The sequence below is a fragment of the Cnephaeus nilssonii genome (assembly GCF_951640355.1).
Source record: "Cnephaeus nilssonii genome assembly, chromosome: 19".
NCBI lineage: Eukaryota > Metazoa > Chordata > Mammalia > Chiroptera > Vespertilionidae > Cnephaeus > Cnephaeus nilssonii.
This window is the reverse complement of record NC_137090.1, coordinates 22,357,880-22,379,754: the sequence shown is the minus strand read 5'-3', so window position 1 is coordinate 22,379,754 and position 21,875 is coordinate 22,357,880. Positions and strand designations below refer to the sequence as shown.

At 38.6% G+C, this 21,875-nt stretch overlaps 1 protein-coding gene across 1 annotated transcript in view; it reads left to right on the top strand.

Moving 5' to 3' along the window:
* Positions 1 to 15,612, top strand: part of PPM1D (protein phosphatase, Mg2+/Mn2+ dependent 1D) — a 34,765-nt gene extending 19,153 nt beyond the window's left edge. Inside the window, exons 3-6 of the mRNA XM_079797919.1 lie at positions 3,348 to 3,472; positions 10,538 to 10,728; positions 12,933 to 13,178; positions 14,201 to 15,612. Of these exons, the coding sequence (XP_079654045.1) occupies positions 3,348 to 3,472; positions 10,538 to 10,728; positions 12,933 to 13,178; positions 14,201 to 14,758 (1,120 nt within the window). The 3' untranslated portion in view covers positions 14,759 to 15,612. The remainder of the gene's footprint in view (positions 1 to 3,347; positions 3,473 to 10,537; positions 10,729 to 12,932; positions 13,179 to 14,200) is intronic.
* Positions 15,613 to 21,875: the final 6,263 nt, after the last annotated feature.

The window sequence follows — 21,875 nt, the reverse complement described above, 5'->3', positions numbered from 1 at the left end:
GCCGCTAGGGACCCTACCTGTGCACGAATTTCGTGCACTGGGCCTCTAGTATATATATATATGTGTGTGTGTGTGTGTGTGTGTGTGTGTGTGTGTGTGTGTGTGTATTGATTTCAGAGAGGAAGGGAGAGGGAGAGGGAGATAGAAACATCAATGATGAGAGAGAATCATTGATTGGCTGCCTCCTGCACACCCCACACTGAGGATCGATCCTGCAACCTGGGCATATGCCCTGATTGGGAATTAACTGTGACCTCCTGGTTCATAGGTGGACGCACGCTCAACCACTGAGCCTTGCCGGCCGGGCTTACTTTTTAAATTGAGGCTTTATTATAGTTTGTAACATGGGTAGGCCTAATCCCTTCTCATTAATTTTTAAATTATATTTTCTTGACTGTTCTTTCTTTATCTTGCTATATGAATTTTTAAATTACATTTTCTCTGATTGTCCTAAGTTTTTTTTAGAGTTTATGTTTTTTTGTCTTATCTCTTAAAATACCATCTGGATAGTTGGACAGATGCTCTTTGTTATTTGGGAGCAGGTGTCTTTTTGCATGAATTGAGCTGTTTTATTATAAGTCATTTCCTCCTTTTCCTCTGTCTCACCCTAGGCAACTGGCCAGTGCTCTGTTTTTCTAGCCTTCTGTTGCTGTCAGTCAGCTCTCTGCATATCAGGTTGTTCTTTTATGTATGTCTTTGGATGGTACAGGGTAACTGTGAGGAGTGCAATAAAAGCAGCATTTCTTCTATCATTGCTTTGGTTTTTTTATTCCAAATTTAAAACTTTGTTTTAATCAGTACCATTATTTTGTCTTTTGTTTCTCAGAAATATAGAGACCATAATATTTTTTAATATTAAGTATTAAGAGAGCTGCTAGTAGAGTTATATTGGAAGTAATTGGAAGCTACTGTAATTACTTAAATATTAAGTCTTATTTTTAGGGAGCAGGTTTAGGAACATATAGGGCTTAAGGTGTTAGGGAGACAGAATGTAGGTATCTCTTTTCCTGTAACTCTCATGTTTCATAGATTTTTCTGAATGATAGACTTAGTCTTTATTCTCTGATTTGCTTTTTAAATTTTTTTATCTTTTTAAGGTTTTTTTTATTTTCTGATTTGCTTTTGAGGATCAGCATTGAAGAAAGCATAAAATAATAAAATGACTGCCTTTGATATTCTTTCTTACTCTTGTTAGGCCCTAGAACAATATTGCTTTCAGAATTGTGAATTAACCTAAAAAAGGATAGTAAATTACCAACTCTCTTGAATTTCTCTTCTATATTAACATTAACATTGACATTTTTTTTAATCATTCTGTACTTGCTTCATTCCTTCCCTGTGTTGCCTGATATAGTAGCCACTGGCCACATATAGCTGTTTAAATTCAAGTATAAACTAATTAAAATTAAATAGGATTAATTCAGTTTCACATTTGCAGTGCTCAATAGGTACATATCGTTTGTGACTACTGTATTTGGGCAGTGCAGGGTAAACATTTCCATAATTGCAGGAAGTTTCATGACACAGCTGCTTAAATCTCCTGGTTTGTCCTTATCAGATGAGCTTGTTTTCTACTTTAGAAAGAAGATTGAGCCGGAACCGGTTTGGCTCAATGGATAGAGCGTCGACCTGCGGACTCAAGGGTCCCAGGTTCGATTCCGGTCAAGGGCATGTACCTTGGTTGCGGGCACATCCTCAGTAGGGGGTGTGCAAGAGGCAGCTGATCGATGTTTCTCTCTCATCGATGTTTCTAACTCTCTATCCCTCTCTCTTTCCTCTCTGTAAAAAATCAATAAAATATATTTTTTAAAAAAAAGAAAAAGAAAGAAAGAAGATTGAGGTTCTCCTTCTGCATTTCATGCCTGTGTGTTTTTTTTTGTTTGTTTGTTTGTTTTTCTTTTTGGTCAGAGGAAGATTGTTCTTTTCTCATTTATAAGGTTTATGCCTTTATTTTACTTCTCTTAGAACTTTTTTTCATTTATCTCTTCTCTCGATAGTATTTTTATCCCTTTGAAGTTAGAACAGAGATACAATAACCATAGAGGATATAACCAGATGGCTGCTGCTGAGGTGTACAGCAGGCATTTCATAGTGACATTCATTTGGAGGTGGTGACCATTATTTGTCCTGTCTTCAGTTTTCCATACCTAAAGCCAGTTTAGTTTCAGTGCTCATCAAGTTTAGGGGAATAAGAGTCATGCTACTCACAGCCAACATAGTAAACTAATAAGAGACTCATATGTCAGAATGTTATATAGTTCTTATTAGTGAGAAAAATAACTGACTAGAAGTCCACATATTATTGACTGGCTGTAGATGAAATGAAATTTCAGATTATAATCAAAGGGTTTCTGGGCCCAAGTGTGGAGGCTTGATTAGATTACCTTAATAAGTCACCTGTCTTTGACAGCCTTGGGAATGAATCATTATGATTAGCAAGTGTCTGTCATATGGACCTAATATTGTTTCTTATAAATACTCTTTGCCATTCTACACCCCAACTTTTCTAGCCTTCCAGACGAACATTTGTCTTCTATTTATTTTTTTAAAATTCAGGCAGATTATGATTAAATTGATTTAAAGGTCAGCTTCCGATTTCAATAATACAGGCACAGGTAGAGAGACCATCTCTATTGGTTTATTTTCCCATCTCTATTGTTGTCAGTAAATTTTTTGTTCTAAGACTTGACCATATTTCCATGTTTTAGGCAACCTAGAGTATCCTAACTCCTAGGGTTACTAATTACAGATTTCTGTTGCTCCTATGCAGAATTTCTAGGATGGTTTTTCTTATTCTGTAACTCCGAAATCTACATTTTTACAGATCTGTTTCCAAAGTCTAATCTTACACTTCTGATTACAGAAATATCTAACTACATAGATATTTCTATTGAGGTATTTACTATTAATTCCTTAAATAAAAAGTATTAAAAATTAATTTCTGAGTACCCTCAAATCCCTCAAAAACTATATAACCTTTTCTTTGTAGTTTTTTTAATCACTATTTAATTCCTCTCATTTATATCCTCTTCTTCCTCCCATCCATTTTTTTTAGTTATCAAGTTATCTGCCCCCCCCTTTTTTATGATAGCTACTCATTTTTCTTCCCATTACTACCAGTCCATTATGTTTAGCCTGCTTTAGTAATCTTCAGATTCTCCTCTGCTTAACCTACCCTACTTTATTTATTCTCTCTGAACAGGAACCTTGGCTTATGCATCTTTGTATCTGAAACAGACATGTCATTATTTTGTGATCATATAATTGATTTTATTTGTTATTTAACATATAGAGCCACCTTAGTTGTTATGTTTTAATAGTGTATTTATGTGAACTCTGTTTTTTAGTGTGATGAACAAGTCTGGGGTGAATCGTGTAGTTTGGAAACGACCTCGGCTCACACATAATGGACCTGTTAGAAGGAGCACCGTTATTGACCAGATTCCTTTTCTGGCAGTAGCAAGAGCACTTGGTAAGTACAGCTTACATTTGATGAAATCATATTGGATTTTCTACAATATATGGTAGCAAAATGAAAAAGATTCTAAATCCTCATTTGGTACACAATGGGGGTAGAAATATGATGATATTATATTAAATGCTTTAACACCTAAGTGAGGGGAAGGTTAATGTATAGATTTCAATGCCATTTACTCTTTGATCATGAATCATATTCAGTGTTTTGCTAACTCCCTTCTATACTAGGGAAGTACATGTATGCCTATGCTTGATGTTACCCTTAAAATTTATTTCTAAATGTCCTTTCCTACTTAAAACCTTTATATTTTTCTTAATGGTCTTCAAAGCTTTTTTTTAGGTAGAAAAGTAAATTGGCCATGATAAAATAAAAATACTTGCTTTCTGGTCCACCTTGAATTGTAAGGAAAGTTAGAAGATTGTAGCTATAAAAGTCTTACCTTGAATGTGCTACTTAAATTTTATTCTAAAATTTTTTTTAGTCTTAGAAAACACCCTTTTTCTCTTTCTCTCCCTCTTTTCTCTAATAGACACTTAAATACTGACTTGGTGCCAGGCATTGTGTTAGGTTTTGGTGAGATATTACAGATACACTGTCTGCCCTCATGGAGCAAGACTGTACTTGGTGGAGAGACAGGCAATAAAGAAGTAACTTGTAAATGAAATAATTACAGATTAGAAAATACAATGAGAGAAAGAAACAGGGTCCTGTGATAAAGAAGAATTTAAAAGGGGAAAGCTATTTTAGACAGTGTGATGGAAATGTTCCTTTAGGAAGTGTTACTTTGGCTGAGATATAATGACTGAGAAGGAATTGGGATTTTTTTGGTTGTTGTTTTTCTCACCAGATCATGGTTTGTTATAAAGGAATATAACTGAGGAACAGCCAGATGAAAGAGATGCATAGGGCAAGGTATGGGGAAAGGGCGCGGAGCTTTCATGCCCTCTCCAGGCACCACTCTTACCAAATCTTCATGTGTTCACCAACCAGGAAGCTCCCTGAACCTCATCTGTTTTTGAAAAGAAGCTATTCTTGTGAAGATCCTGTTGTAGAATATTCAGGCATGGGTCCTGAATTAGGAAAGAGCTTAGCATGTTCTAGAAATTACCAAAAGGTTGGAGTTATTAAGGCAGGCATGGGCCACATCGTGACAGGTACTAGCATTCTAGTCTAAGTGTACTGGGAAGCATTGAAAAATGTTAAGCTAAGGCCATGGCCACTGTGGCTCAATCCAGACTAAAGGAGGCCAAAGAAATGTTGCAAGTAAATGCTGTTCCTGATTCTAGGCTGGATCCTGTAAAGGACACTATTAGGCCATCTGATAGTTTTTGGAATATGGATGGTAGACAGTGGATTAGGCAGGTATTATATTAGTGTCAATTTACAAAGCTGATACCTCTGCTAAGAAAGCGAGGTAGTAGCTACAGTGTGTTTTTATGATCTAGTGTCATTAGCAACATATCATCACTTCCTTCCTTATTTTGTTAGCACTGTGTCAGTAAGTCTAGCCCGCCCTTGAGTGGAGGGGAATTAGGTCTACCTCTTTACAAAAGAGTATCAGAGAATTTGTGCACACATTTTAAAACCACACAGTTACCCCTTCTTCATGATTGCTCATTCATTCACCAAATATTTATTAAATGCCTGCTAGCATTCTAGTCTAAGTGTACTGTTCTGGGTTCTGGGGATCCCACAATGAACAAAACAGTAAAACATTTCTGGACCTGTGGAATTTAGAATTTATTCTGTTTCTAGTAGGGGAAAACAGATGATACACTAAAGTAAATGAAAAGAATGTATATTGACCGTAGTTGGTTTGGCTCATTGGATAGAGCATCAGCCTGATACTGAAGGGTCGCAGGTTCAATTCTGATCAAGGGCACATACCTGGGTTGCAGGCTCGATCCCTGGCACCTATTAGGGCACAGACCTCTGGGCATGTGCAGGAGGCAACCATTCGATGTGTCTCTGACATGGATGTGTTTCTTTCTCTCTGTCTCTCCCACTCCCCTTCCACTCCCGTGAAAAATAAAACAAAATGTTGTGGTGGTGGGGGTGCAGTTTTAAATGAGATGGTCATCAGTCTAGAAAGATAACATTTGAGTAAAGAGATTAGGCATTAAGACCTGGGGGTGTCTCGGGCAAGATAATTTAGGCAGAAGGAACAATAAATGAAAATGACCTTATTACTTAGGTCTTTAAAATTTTTATATTGAAATTATTGGAGTGACTTAGGATTTTTTCCCCTTAACTGAGCAGTTTGAAAGGTGGAAGTTGCCATTAACTGATAGCAAAGACTGGATCATCAGTTTTGAGGGATTCAGTGCTTTAACAGATGTGATGTCCAGTTGGCTTCTGGTTATGGAATTGACTGTAGGTAAGGTTTAGGCTGGAGCCAGAGCATAGAGATAATGATGTTCAAAGGCCTGTGATTTAATGAGGTCATCAAGAGATTGAGTGTAGCTAGAAACTACACTGGAAAGAACCAGTGACTGAACCCTGAGATACTATCACTGTTAAGAGTTGGGGATATGAAAGGAGTAACAAGGCAAAACAAGACTGAGAAAGAACTCCAAGTAAAATAGAAGGAAATTCAGGAGAGCATGTCCTGAAAGCCAAGTAAGAAAGTGTTTCAAGAAGGTATTTTTTAAAAATACGTTTTTATTGATTTTAGAGAGGAAGAGAGAGAGAGAGAGACAAAGAAAGAAAGAAAGAAAGAAAGAAACAAACAAACATACATTGGTTGGCTGCCTCTTGCACGGCCCCCACCGGGGATCGAGCCTGCAACCTGGGCATATGCCCTGACTGGGAATCAAACTGGCGACCTCTTGGTACATGGTTCGATGTTCAACCACTTAAGCCACACTGGCGAGCTCAAGAAGGTATTTTGTTATACGTCAGTTTTACCTGTTGTATGTCAGTATTTCAAATACTGTTGATAGTTCAGGTAAGGGGAGACTAAGAAGTGACCATTGGGTTTAGTAGCAATGTGGAGGTCCTTGGTGATTTTGATAAACTATCTTTTGGTAGGATAGTAAGACTCTAATCATTATTGGAGTTGGTTCAATAAAGAGCAAGAGGAGGAAAATTTGATCTAGCAACATCAAATTTAGTAAATGGTAAATTTACTGTCTTAACAATTTTTAATGTACAGTTTAGTGGTATTAAGTATATTCACATTGCTGTGAATTTTAGACACTCTTCCTAGTTATTTTATTATGAAAGAAAGGAGAGAAATGAGGCTTTAGCTGAAGCAGAAAGTATAGGGTCAAGAGAGGATTTGCTGCTGCTGTTTTAAAAAGGGAAAGAATAATACAGTTGATAGGAAAGATCTACTAGAACAGTGAAAACTTCACGTAGGAGGTACTAGTAAATGGTAATTGCTATAGTAATGTCCTACAACATCTATATTCTATGTAAAAAGCAAGCGACTGTAACGCCTGAATGACCGGTCACTATGATGCCCACTGTAGCCAGCGAAACGGCTGAGTGGGGGGTGGGGCCAGCCAGCCAACCTCCCATGGCCCCTCCCCCAAGCTGGCCCTGCCCCTGACCGCACTCCCCACCCCTATTGGCCAGCCAACCTCCTGCAGCCCCTCCCCCCCGGCCTCCCTGCCTCTGATGGGCCCCCACCACCACAATCGGCCCACAGCCCCTCCCCCCGATAGGGGGCATAGAGGGAGGGGCTGTAGGAGGTTGGCCACTGGCCAATCGCCCGCGGCCCCTTCCCGCACCCGACCTGGCTCAGATTGGGCCCCGATAGGGGCAGGCTGGCCGGCCAACCTCCCGCTGTCTCCTCCTTTGGACAGGCCGGCCCTGATCTGCCCCAATTGGGGCCAGGCCAGCCGAACCCCACCAGGCATGAATCTGTGCACTGGGCCTCTAGTTTGAACATAACTTTGTAAATAAATTCATGGAAATGAATAAATCTTTATATAAAAAGACTTGTATAAGAGAGATGGAATTGTTTTAGTTATGAAAAAATGGCTTCTGTTTTTTCTCTTGATTTTACTTTCTATCACATTTTCTTCTAAAAAATAATAATACCCTTTACATTTGAATATTTAAGCTAAAAATGACTTGTTACATTACTTTTTTAGTCCTTATTCTGAACATTTTTTAAGAAAGAAATTTTAGTTTTCTTTAATTTGTTGCATGATAATACTATTGGTTTATGGTAAATTAAATGATAGTATTTAGCACCATTATTGTGACTTATGGCTATTTTCTGTAGTGGAAGAAAACTTATAAAAATGGGTACCATTTTAGCATTGATGAGGAACATAATTGAATACAAATGAAGCTAAGGTGCCTCCTAGTGGCTGCCTGATGGAATTGCACATGAGTCTCGCAAATCATTTATTCTTTTTTAAAAAAATATATTGATTTCAGAGAGGAAGGGAGATGGGGAGAGAGAGAGATAGAAACATCAATGATGAGAAAGAATCATCAATTGGCTGACTCCTGCATGCCCCCTACTCGGGATCGAGCCCGCAACCTGGGCATGTGCCCTTGATTGGAATCGAACCCAGAACCTTTCATCCCAAACCGATGCTCTATCCACTAAGCCAAACCAGTGAGGGCCATTTATTTAGTTAGTTAGTTGTTGACACTATTATAGATTATTAAGGGCAGTATGTACCAAGCACATAGTCTTTGCCCTCATGCAAGCTCACAGTTTAGAGAAGGGTAGAGGCATTCATAAAATGATCACAAAAAGAACTTAAAATTATAACAAGTGCTTGTAAAAAAAGAAGTGCTTGCATATGTGCTAAAGAAAATTTAAAACAGGGGTATTTTACATAACTGGAGATGTCAGAGGAATGATGTTTGAGTTGAGGCCTAAAGAATTACTAGAGCCGAAACCGGTTTGGCTCAGTGGATAGAGCGTCAGTCTGCAGACTGAAGGGTCCCAGGTTCGATTCCGGTCAAGGGCATGTACATTGGTTGCGGGCACATCCCCAGTGGGGGGTGTGCAGGAGGCGGCTGGTGGATGTTTCTCTCTCATCGATGTTTCTAGCTCTCTGTCCCTCTCCCTTCCTCTCTGTAAAAAATAAAAAAAAAAAAATAATTACTAGAAATTTAGAGTAGAAGAGCCCTGTTAGTGTTGCTTAGTGGTTGAGTGTCAACCTATGAATATGAACTAGGAGGTCACGGTTTGATTCTAGGTCAGGGTATATGCCCAGGTTGCTGGCTCAATCCCCAGTGGAGGGCTTGCAGTAGGCAGCCGTTCAGTGATTCTCTCTCGTTATTGATGTTTCTATCTCTCCTTTCCTCTCTGAAATCAATTACTAGTAAATATATATATTTTTTTAAAGAGGAAGAAAGTGTGTTCTAGGCATAGGAGTGGAATTTGTGAACAGCTCTGTGATATGGGAATTATGGTGAATATAAAAGGGACTCTAATGAAGGCCAGGGTGGCTGGAACAGAGATATGGGAATAAGAGGCATGGATAAAATGAGAAAATAATGCATTTTTATAGTCTGGATATCTTAAGAACAAGAGTAAACTACTGCAGAGTTGGAGTGGGAAATATATAACTAGATTTTTGTGTTTTTAAAATTATAGCAAAATACATATAAAAAATTTACTGTCTTAACAATTTTGAATGTGCAGTTTAGTGGTATTAAATACATTTACATTGCTGTGCAGCCATCACCCCATCATTTTAAATTTGTGTTTTAAAGAGATAGTTTTGGTTGCAGTTTTGAGAATGGATTAGGTGAGGCAACAGTTGCTGGAAAGCTCTCCATGGAAAGCTACTCACAGAGAGGGTGGGGTGCTGAAATTCACTAGGGGTACAGACAACTGGGTGTCCTGCACACTGGCTGGCTGCCATGTGTCACAGGAGTAAGCAGAGAACATACTGAAATCAGAAGGCCTTTCTCCTCTGGTGTTCCCCCAGTGTCCCTACTGAGAACGAAAGGCAAATGACCATTGAGCAAGCAACCAACAATATCTGCCACAGTGCCCAAGGGCCCTCCTTTAAGTATGTATGGGAATGACAGTCTGATCCTGTTTTAGTTCAAGGCTCAATTCTGATCCTTATTCATTTGATCTCACATGGATGTTTCTCTCTCTCCCACTTCCTTCCTCTTTCTAAAAATCAATTTTAAAAAATCTTAAAAAAATTTTTTGGGATTCTGGTTTGAATTACATTTACTTTATAAGCTATTTTTGGAAGAATTAACATTTTTATAATATCAAGTCTTCCTGTCTATGAATATAGTTTATTTCCCCATTTCTAAAAGGAATCTAATTGTAGAGTCTTGTCCATAAAAGACGATCATACCTTTTGTTAAATTTATTTCTAACTACTTTACATTTGTTTCACTGTTGTAAATGGAATTGTTTAAAATTTTCTATTTTCTATTTCTTGCTATTGTGTAGAAATACACAATTGTCTTTTTAAAAAAATCCTCACCCAAGGATATTTTTTCCATTGATCTTTAGAGAGAGAGTGGAAGGGAGAGGGAAGGAGGGGAGAGACATCGACTGGTTGCCTCCCACTCACCCCCCGACGGGGCCTGGGATCGAACCTGCAACCGAGGTACATGCCTGGACCAGGAATCGAATCTGTGACCCTTTGGTCCATGGGCCGACGCTCTAACCACTGAGGAAACTGGCCAGGGCTACAGTTGACTTTTATCTATAGGGTTTGTATTTAACAACTTTGCTAAATGTATCTATTCTGATAATTTATCTAATTTCTTTTTTGTTTCCCATGTAGAAATAAAATTATCTGCAAATAATGATAGTTTTATTTTCTCCTTCCTGATTTATATATCTGATTTATTTTTATCATCTTACTGTGCTGGAAAGGATCTCCAGTATAATATTGGAATAGAAGTGGTGGTAGAAGGCATATTTTTATCAGGTTAAGGGAGTTACCTTAAATCTCTATTTTGCTAGGAAGCTTTTTTAAAGTATCATGAATGGATTTTGAATGTTATCACTTTTCTGCGCCTATTGAAACGAACATGTACATTTTCTCCTTTAATCTGTTGATGTGATACTACTATTTTGGAAATAATATTTCTTGCTTCTTCTGCTCTCAGGTGATTTGTGGAGCTATGATTTCTTCAGTGGTGAATTTGTAGTGTCACCTGAACCAGACACAAGTGTTCACACTCTTGATCCCCAGAAGCACAAGTATATTATCTTGGGGAGTGATGGACTTTGGAATATGATTCCACCTCAAGATGCCATCTCAATGTGCCAGGACCAAGAGGAGAAAAAATACATGATGGTGAGAAGTGACTCAGGAATTTGATATTATTGTGTATACATTGTTCTGGTGCTTTTTGTTTACCTTAAGTAGATATTTGCATTGGCCTGGCTTTAGAAGTAAGCAAAACATAGCTTTTGCAGCTCATTAGTGTGACAAGGCAGGAAATATATAAAACTAGGTAACAAAAGATATAACCACTGACTTTATTATGAATAGCCCTCGACGTAATGACTTTTGAAACCTCACCAATTCCTTTTTTAATCGAGATATATTTTACACCCTAACATTTATTTACCCTTTTAAAGTGTATAATTTAGTGATTGTTAGTACATTCTCAGTTGTGTAACCATCACCACTATTTAATCCCAGAACATTTTCATCAGTGCTTCCCCCTAACAAACCCTCTCTCCCTCTCCCATCCTCTCACTGAAGTCAATTTAAAAATATTTTAAAAATAAAATAAAAAAGGACACAATATTAGGGGGGCTCAAATAGTCAGCTGAAACAGTGAGCTGAGGGAAAAATTTAAGTAAGTAGTGGAATTGGCTTATACAGATTTTGTTTTCATGAAGCTTTGTTTGGGTGGGAAATACAGAGGCACACTGAAAAAGTGAAAGGTAAAGGAGTTCTCGGTGAGCTACTGTTTGGGCAATGATGAAACATGTACTGGGGAATGTGTTAGAGTCATGAATGAGAAATTAATGCTGCCTTTTGTCATTTGTGAGGTGCATGTTTTTTCATATGAGAAATTGAGAAACAGGCAGTATTTTAAAAATCATTACAAAATGATACTTATTTTGGGGATGCAAGATAATAAGATTTTATTTATTTTTTAAATACATTTTTATTGATTTCAGAGAGGAAGAGAGAGAGAGATAGAAATATAAATGATGAGAGAGAATCATTGATCAGCTGCCTCCTACACGCACCCTCCTGGGGATCGAGCCCGAAACCTGGGTATGTGCCCCAACTGGGAATCTTAACTGTGACCTCCTGGTTCATAGGTTGATATTCAACCACTGAGCAACACTGGCCAGGCTAATTAAGGTTTTAAACAAAACAGCTGAGAAGAGTTATTTGCAGTTTGCCATCATTAATGTGTCGAAATACTGTAATATGCTTAATATCAGACAACACCAAGTAAAGACGTTTCCCTATTTTTTTTTTTTTTTGTTCAAGGAAAGGATAAAAAAACACAACCCAGTTATTTATCCAGTTTGAATATATACACTTTAGGGATACAGATGACAACCAAATGTCTTATAGTATATTATAGATAATATATATTTTTATATGCAATGCTTAAAGTACTAGATAGTACATCATATAGTATACATTATAATACATTAATATGTACTTAGAGTATGTTAATATATTTTAATAGGTTACATAAAATAACATTAAAGTATTTTTCCATTTATAGTTCATGATATATTTCTTTTTCAACCAATTCCACTCATTTTCATAATTCAGTTATTTCTAGGGGTACTTCGTAAGACATGTAGTCCTATTTTCTGGAGCACATCATTTTCATTTCTGTTCTCTGAAACTTAGCAATGATTGAATCCATGTATGACGCTGAAAGTTTTCTTCCCAACTACATTTATTTGCATAATATGAGGTCATTTAAGTTTTTTTACTCTGTTGATTTGTATTTGATCTCTATACCATAACAACTTATTGTGTTGCTTTTTTTCTCCTATGAATGACACTGACCATTTAAAAATATATGTTTAAGGGTCATTTATATTTCCGTCTCTGGATTTGTTCATATCCTTTGACAATTTTTATTTTGGGTCATTCTCTTTGATTTTTAGAAGCTCTTATTTTAGGAGGAAATTGGCCCTTTGCAATGAGGTGGGTTTTTTTGTTGCCATTCTTGATTATAATAATTTGTGAGTTGTTTATAATAACTTGATGTTTACTTTGCTTTTTAGATAACTTCTATATAACTTTGTCTTAACTATATGTAACTTTAATAACTGTAACTAGTGTTACAGTGAAGACACATTTCTTGCTACCAAAAAGATAAAAATATAGGTGAAATCTAAATACAGAATAAGCCTTATTTTATTATTTTTTGAAAATTTAGATAGTACGATTTTGACATAGTTTTAGGATCTATGGATAATGTTTGAAATTTTGAAAATTTAATTTAGATCATATGTGTAGTGGTGACTAAATTTGAGTGGTTGACTTCCATCTCCTTCTTTTAAATATAGGGTGGTGAGCATGGACAATCTTGTGCCAAAATGCTTGTGAATCGAGCACTAGGCCGCTGGAGGCAGCGGATGCTCCGAGCAGATAATACCAGTGCCATCGTAATCTGCATCTCTCCAGGAGTGGGTAGTCAGGGAAATTTCACCAATGATGATGAGCTCTATCTGAACCTAACTGATAGCCCTTCCTATAATAGTCAAGAAACCAGCCTGCGGACTCCTTCTCCAAGTTCTACACCACCAGTCAAGGTATATAGTTCTATAGTATTTAAGTTGTTTTAATAGGTAGAGTTTCTTTGGTTAGTGTTACTTGAAAATAGTTTTCAGAATTCTCGTATAATAAGACTTTGGATTTGAACTACTCTCAAGAACCTGATGAATCTTTGTCATGTAACTGGCACCATCCGCAGGCCGATGCTCTCTCTACTGAGCCAAAGTGGCTAGGGCAAGAATATATTATATTAATAATTTATTTGAGAAGAGAGGAAGCTATTGAAGAAAATGTTACATATTTGGGGGGGAGATAGTATTTATGCTTAAATTCTGTTCTTGAGAAACTGTAAGACAAATGATTCCATAAATCCTCACTCAAGGATATTTTTCCAGTGACTTTTTAGAGAGAGTGAAAGGGATTGGAGAGACACACAGAGAGAAACATCGATGTGAGAGAGACACATCGATTGGTTGCCTTCTGCATGTGCCCAGACCAGGGCCAGGGATCGAGCTTGCAACTGAGGTACATGCCCTTGTATGGAATCGAACCTGGGACTCTTCAGTCCACAGGCCGACACTCTTTTCCACTGAGCAAAACAGGCTAGGGCAAGACAATGATTGTATATGTTGTTATTATAGTGGAAGATTGGGTTTGATAGGAAGAATGTTCTTATCTGTCTGGAGATGGGAGGATAGTCTGAGTGTATGTATATCTAGAGCTGTACAGCTAAAGGAGTGGTACATTATCTGAATCACCTGTGAAGCTTCTAAAAAACAATATATGCGAGTTTCTAAATGATCTTCACTTATTTTTTGGAGAGTAGCCCCAGCCATGTTCAGTAGGGTGCAAAGCAACAACGTGAGTTTCCTTATCGCATAGTTGCTTTAATGTTGCACTTTACATTTTCCACTCTACTAAATATTCAGAAATTAGACTATAGAAAATAGGAAAAAGCCAAGTTTGTCATTTATTCTAATGAAACCCTTCATCTTCCCAAGGGTCAGGCTGAGTTCTAGGATAAGTGATTTCTTATTTGGTTTACTTTCTTGTTTTTCAGTCGATGGAGGAGGACCCTTGGTCAAGGCTGAACTCTAAGGACCATATACCTGCCCTTGTTCGTAGTAATGCCTTCTCAGAGAATTACTTAGAAGTCCCAACTGAGGTAGCTCGAGGGAATGTCCAGGCTGCAGTCTTACCCTCAAAAGATACAGAGCCACTTGAAGAAAACTGCACTAAAGCCCTGACATTAAGGATACATGATTCTTTGAATAATAGCCTATCAGTTGGCCTGGTGCCTACCAATTCAACAAACACCATCATGGACCAAAAAAATTTAAAGATGTCAACTTCAGGTCAAATGAAAGCCCAAGAAGTTGAAAGAACCCCTCCAGCAAACTTTAAAAGGACATTAGAAGAATCCAATTCTGGCCCTCTTATGAAGAAGCATAAACGAAATGGTTTAAGTCGAAGTAATAGTGCTCAGCCTGCAAGCCTCGCCACAACCTCACAGCGAAAGAACTCTGTTAAACTTACCATGCGACGCAGACTTAGGGGCCAGAAGAAAATTGGAAATCCTTTACTTCACCAGCACCGAAAAACTGTTTGTGTTTGCTGAACTGGATCTGAAAAATGTCTTTTTTCCAAATTTAGGATATAAGACTTTTGAAGATGGTGCCGAAGTTGAACTTTTTTTAAAAAGGACAAAATAAAAATGGTATACAGTTTGACTTTTTAGAATTCAACAGTTTAATCCTGGCCTTGTACTTGCTTGTATTATAAATGTGAATTTTATAGATGTTAGGGTATACGTTGCTGTAAAATGTGTGTAAATTTGTATCCTTCACACAAACTCAGTCTCTTACTCTGATACACAGTAAATATAACAACAGGGCTAAAGGTTTTAAACTTTTAAAAATGCTTATTAAGTCACTTGTGATGAAACTATACAACTTTTTAAAGTAAATTATTAAGCAAACTGGAAAGTGACGTATTTTCATAGTGATCTGTGTTCCACTTAATGTTTCTTAGAGACAACTATTGTCTTTTAAAAATTATTTTTTATTTCTAATTTCATAATTCAGAACTAAATTTTTCATAGAAGCAGAAGTAGCTGGCTTTTAGTCTTCTTGTCCTAATTAAAATACTATGCACTATCTTTTATTTCAGTAGCATTTTTCTAAAAAAAATAATCATCAGATATATTCACTAAACCTTTGGAATAGAAGGTTTGTTTCCCTAAAAAAATGCCCCTCTCAGTTATCCCAGACATTCAGTGGCATTATTAGGTCTTAAAGTAGTTACCCTCTTCTAGTGTTTGCATAAAATGTGTGTGAAGTTTCTCTTGCTATTTCAATAATGGATGGTGCTGCTAATTCCCAACATTTCTTAAATTATTTTATATATCATATAGTTTCAATGATTATATGGAAATATGTTTGTTCAGCTAATAAATCAGTAAATTGTTTGTGATATTGCTGGATTTTTATTGTTGGTTTTAATGATATATATTAACTTTCTGTTGTGCCATATCGTGCTTTTAGAGTAACTTAAGATAAATGCATTGTTCATCGAAACAGGCTAAATATCTTAACAGTAAGAATATGGTTAAGTCAGTTATGGCTTATAACATTTGATGACATTGCAATTAAAAGTGAATAAAACTGTACTTTGGTAATGTAGAAAAAACTAAAAGGAACTAATACTAAAATACTAAGTATGTCATTTTAGTGTGGTGAATTGTTCTACAATGAGGAATTTTTAAAATTTATTAATTTAGGACAACATCTCTCATTGAAAGATTGAAGAGTTGATTACATATATAAAACCCTAATATGCAAATAGACCAAACAGCGAAACAACGGAAAAACCGTTCGCTATGATGTGTGCTGACCACCAGGGGGCGCATGCAGAACATGGCGGGCATCGGCAGCAGGTGGCAGAGCACCAAACATGGTGGGCATCAGCCGCGGCGGGATGGTGGAGCAGGTGAGCAGGAGCACCAGACCAAGGCGGGGCGCCTATCACTGTCATCAGGGCTAGCCTCTGGTGGTTACTGAAAATTCTTTGCTCCCGTGCACCGCCGTCCCGCCAGGTGCTTGCACCTACTGCTGGCGCCGGCCCTGCTCGCGCCTGCTGCCAGCCCCAGTTTCCCCTCAGAGCTTCTCCACCTCCCCCTGCTCTTGAGGGGCAATCAGGGCAGCAGCTGCTGCTTGTACCTGCTGGCGGCGCTGGTCCTAATCGCTCTGCGCCGGCAGCGGGTGCGAGCGGGGTGGGCACCATCATTGCATGGGAGTGGCGGCAGCGGGAGGGGCCTGACGGGGGCTCGGAGGATGGGCTGAGACCTGTCCCTGTGCCCACCACAGTTCCTTTCAGGGTGCATGAATTCATGCACTGGGCTCCTAGTATACCTATAATATGCTAGGTACTGCACAATTGGAAGCATACTAGTGTCCATAAGAAAAATAATTGAGAACCAGTGGTCTGGGTAAAATGTTAATTGTGGCTAGTTTTTAAAAAGGTATTTTGGGCTCTGGCCAGGTAGCTTGCTGGTTAGAGCATCATCCCGATATGCCAAGGTTCTGGGTTCAATCCCTCAAAAAAAAAAAAAAAAATGAAGGGATTTTTGGATAATAGTTTGTTTTTCAGATCTTTCAAGGGAGAGACATAGCAACTTAGAAACATTGTTAAGTCAATTTATTTTGAAGGGTTTTCCCATAAATTAGATCTGTAATACATTAGCTGGTCCATGTAGAAATTCAACAAATCTGAATGTATAATAAAAGCAAGGAAAATCCGTTTAGCTACTTTTTCACCATTTTTGCCAGTGGTTTTAAAGAGAATAATCTAATCCTGTCTATATGAAATTAAAATTTCCATTTTGACTAAAATAATGGATAATCTTTAATGCAAAAATGCCACAGCATTAATTCTTTCATAGATCACATTTTTAGTGCAATAGAGTCTAATTATATACCATACCAGTAGTTGTCTAATACTGGAAACATTTTTGGCTTGACACACATAAATGCAAATGCTAAAATTAGCTCTTTTCTGTATGTGTTCCTTGGGATATGTTCAGACGTATTCTTTAAGGAGTTGAAGATGTTATGTAATCACAAATGTTTTAATGTTTCTATTTTTATTAAATTTTACTTGCCTATGTAACAAATCTGCATGATGGAAAATTCATGATGTATAAAATGGTACATAATGAAAAAACCCCACCTCAGTCCCCAAGGCCATCAGTATTTCCCCCCTTTTTTGTGTATTCTCTCTGATAATCTATGCATAGACTGCACTATGTTTATTGCTTAATCTTATCTTTTGAAGATTGTGTCCATAGCAGTACATTACAGAGCCTCATGCACAAAATTCGTGCACTTGGGGGGTTGGGGGGGGTGTCCCTCAACCCGGACTGTGCCCTCTTGCAGTCCGGGAGCCCTTGGGGGATGTCCAACTGATGGCTTAGGCCCGCACTATTAAGCCGGCAGTCAGACATTCTTAGCGCTGCCACAGAGGTGGGAGAGGCTCCTGCCACCACCACTGTGCTCGCCAGCTGTGAGCCCGGCTTCTGGTTGAACAGCCCTACCCCTGTGGGAGCACACTGACCACCAGGGGGCAGCTCCTGCATTGAGCGTCTGCCCCCTGATGGTCATTGTGCGTCATAGTGACCGGTTGTTCTGACATTCGGTTGATTGGCATATTAGCCTTTTATTATATAGGATTCTGTCTAGTCTGTGGATATTTTACTTTGCCACTACTTAACTATGTCCACTAAAAGGAAAACACTATTTCTTCTTTTATTCACAGAATACTCTGACACAAGATATATGGGTTTTCCTACACCAAGCAATTCTCTAATTTCTGCAGATACCAACTGGATGTCCTACAATTCAATTCAGTTCTGTATCTACCTGGAGTTATCAGAACCCACAAATTAAGAGCTCAGTCTCACAAGACTGCACCCACTTCAGATACCAATTACAAATCACATATACTTTTGATCAAGTGGCTATAAATCAGGGTTTCTACAACCCCATCCACAGGTTTGATAATTTGTTGGTAGGAGGTCTCAGTTCCTTGCCATATGTACCCCTTCATAGGGCTTCCCACAATAATGTCCATTAACTTACTTTTTCAATATTTTGTAGAACAGGTTCTTGACCTATTTATCTCATTCCTTAAAGATTAAAATATGGTAGTTATGAAAAAAATGTGTTAGTTCTGTATTGCTGCATAAAAATACCTCAAAATTTAGTAGCTTAAAACAATAAACAGCCCTTGCCAGTTTAGCTCAGTGGAAAGAGTGTCGACCTGAGGACTGAAGAGTCCCTGGTTCGATTCCAATCAAAGGCACATGCCTGGGTTGCAGGCTTGACCACCAGTAGGGGGCATGCAGGAGGCAGCCAATAAGTGATTCTCTCTCATCAGTGATGTTTTTATCTCTACCTTCCTCTCTGAAATCAATTAAAATATATTTTTTAAAAAGAACAAAGTAGAGCCCTGCCGGTGTGGCACAGTGGTTCAGAGTTGACCCGTGAACCAGGAGGTCACAGTTCAATTCCTGACAAGGGCACATGCCTAGGTTTTGGTCTCAATCCCCAGTAGGGAACATGCAGGAGGCAACTGATTGATGATTCTCATCATTGATGTTTGTTTCTCTTCCTCTCCCTTCCACTCTCTGCAATCAATAAAAACATTAAAAAAGAAAAAAAATGAATAAGACAGAAACCACAATGTCTTTTGTAACTTAACCTCAGAAGTACCATGTTAATTCAGCTGCATTTTTTAAAAAAAATATATTTTATTGATTTTTTTTTACAGAGAGGAAGGGAGAGGGTAGAGAGCTAGAAACATCGATGAGAGAGAAACATCGATCAGCCGCCTCCTGCACGCCCCCCACTGGGGATGTGCCCGCAACCAAGGTTCATGCCCCTGACCAGAATCGAACCTGGGACCCTTCAGTCAGCAGGCCGACGCTCTATCCACTGAGCCACACCGGTTTCAGCATCAGCTGCATTTTATTAGTCACACAGATAAATGCAGGAGGCAACCACATGCCATGAATACTAAAAGGTGGGTGTCATTATTGGCCATCTTGGAGGTAGTCCATCACAATCTAGAAAGAATATAGGAGACCTTCAAGATCATCTTCCAACTGACTAATAAACATGAAACAGCAAAATTTCAAAACTCAAATTGAAAATATGGTTTTGGAGATTTAAAATGGTGACAGAGTAAGTGGATGCTGCATGGACATGTTCCCAGGGACAAACTGGAATTACAACTAAAATACATAAAAACTGCCTGAATAATCAACAGAAGACTCGCTGGAGAGAACCCTGATACCCTAGGACCAAAAGTGGAGACCGAATAGAGACTGATAGGAGGGGAGGAGGCATGAAAGGGCTGGCCAGGTGCCCACAGACAGCAACTGAAGTTCCAGAGATAGACCTCAGCTGTGGGAGTTGCCATTGAGAACTCTGAGTTCTAATCCCCAAGCTGGGCCCCCAACAGAGAGCACCAGAACTGAGAAGGGTATCCACATAACATCTGGCTGTGAGAAGCAGTGGGGTCTGCCAGGGAGTGATGGCTGGAAATTCAGGCACCCTCTTAAAGGGCCCTGTGGAGCCAGCCACCTACCTTGTGCTCTGGTAGAGGGAGGGCAGAGTGGACTGGAGCTGTGTGATTGGGGGCTCGGGTTAGAGCTCAGAAGGCAGACCCCCCAGTTTCCTGGGCTGAGTCATTCCCTCATGCAGCTGAAATCTTTCCCACACAGACATTTGCTATACAGGTGGCCTTGCTTGGGGGAAAAACAGTTGACCCACCCTATTGGAAAACAACTTGCCTCAAGGTGTGGAGTTCCTGAGGCCACTTAAAAGACTAAAAATAACAATTAGCCACCAGGCAGAAGCAACTGCCCCACCCTATTGAAAAAACTCTCGCCACAGCTCAGAATAATTGCCTGAGGGCAAGTAGGCAGAGGTGGTCTCTGGAAGCTTTGAGTCTGCCTGATCTAATCAGTCAGAAACAGTGTTTGACACTGTCTCGCACTAGAGATTGAGAGGCATAGCAGATCTACCTAATACATAGTCACAAACCCAAGCAGGCAGCCAAAATGAGGAGACAAAGAAACAACCTCCAAATGAAGGAACAAGAGAATTCTCCAGAAGAGATATGAAATAGAGATAAGAAATTTATCTGAAACACAGTTCAGAGCAGGGGTCCTCAAACTTTATAAACAGGGGGGGCCAGTTCACTGTCCCTCAGACCTTTGGAGGGCCAGACTATAGTTTAAAAAAAACTATGAACAAATTCCTATGCACACTGCACAAATCTTATTTTGAAGTAAAAAAGACAAAACGGCAAAAACACCCACGTGTGGCCCGCGGGCCGTAGTTTGAGGATGCCTGGTTCAGAGTAATGATGGTAAAGTTGCTCAACAGCATGAGAAAAGATATAGTAACTATGAGAAGAGAAATAAAGAATGACATAGCGCCCTAACCTGTTTGGCTCAGTGGATAGAGTGTCGGCCTGTGGACTCAAGGGTCCCAGGTTCGACTCGGGTCAAGGGCATGTATCTTGGTTTTGGGCACATCCCCAGTAGGGGGTGTGCAGGAGGCAGCTGATGTTTCTTTCTCATCGATGTTGCTGACTCTCTCTCCCTCTCCCTTCCTCTCTGTAAAAAAATCAATTAAAAAAAAAAAAAAGAATGACATAGCACAAATAAAGAACACACTGGAAGGAATACACAGCAGATTAGGGGAAGCTGAGGATCCAATTAGTGAATTAGAAGACAGGGGTAGAAAGAATATAGGGTTTTTAGTATTGCATTCATAAGCTGTATACTAGGTTTGTTTGGGTAACAACATTAATAATGTTATTTTCATTATCTTCCAAATATTTGGATGATTAAATACAGGGGTGGGAAAATAATAATTATTAATAAATAATAATACAAGAATAAGCTCTGTTTTGTGTGCTCACAACTGTAAAGCTAACTCCTCTGTCATCACAAGATATTTCAGATTTTAAAGCAGTTTTTATCCAGGGTTAAATGGGGAAGGTAATATATGAGGAAGATAAAATATATTCTGGAGATCATTAAAAGAGTTGATGAAACTAGTTTTTGGTCTTTGTCAATAGTTTTACTTTCTGGTATATTTAATTATAAATACCAGTTCCACATTTCAGGATAAATATTTGGGTTTTGACATGTAATTTTTCCTGTTAGAGAAGAGAGCATTATGGAGAACAAAAATGAAATAAATAATCCCTTCTGTTAAAGGGCTTACATTTTAGTTACATAGACAACAGAATGATACATTCAACAGAGAACAGTTACAAAGTAGTATTGATGTGTGAGAGACAAAGGGCAACTGCACTTCAAAATTTGCCTGGGACAATCCTACTTTAACCTTTACCGCTTTTTTTTTGTTTTGTTTTTTTAGATATGTTTTATTTTTAAAAATATATATTTTATTGATTTTTTACAGAGAGGAAGGTAGAGGGATAGAGAGTTAGAAACATCGACGAGAGAGAAACATCAATCAGCTGCCTCCTGCACACCCCCCACTGGGGATGTGCCTGCAACCAGGGTACAAGCCCCTGACCAGAATCGAACCCAGGACCCCTCAGTCCACAGGCCGACGCTCTATCCACTGAGCCAAACCGGCTAGAACTAGATATGTTTTTATTGCCTTTTTTTTTTTTTTTTTTTTAGAGAGAGAGAG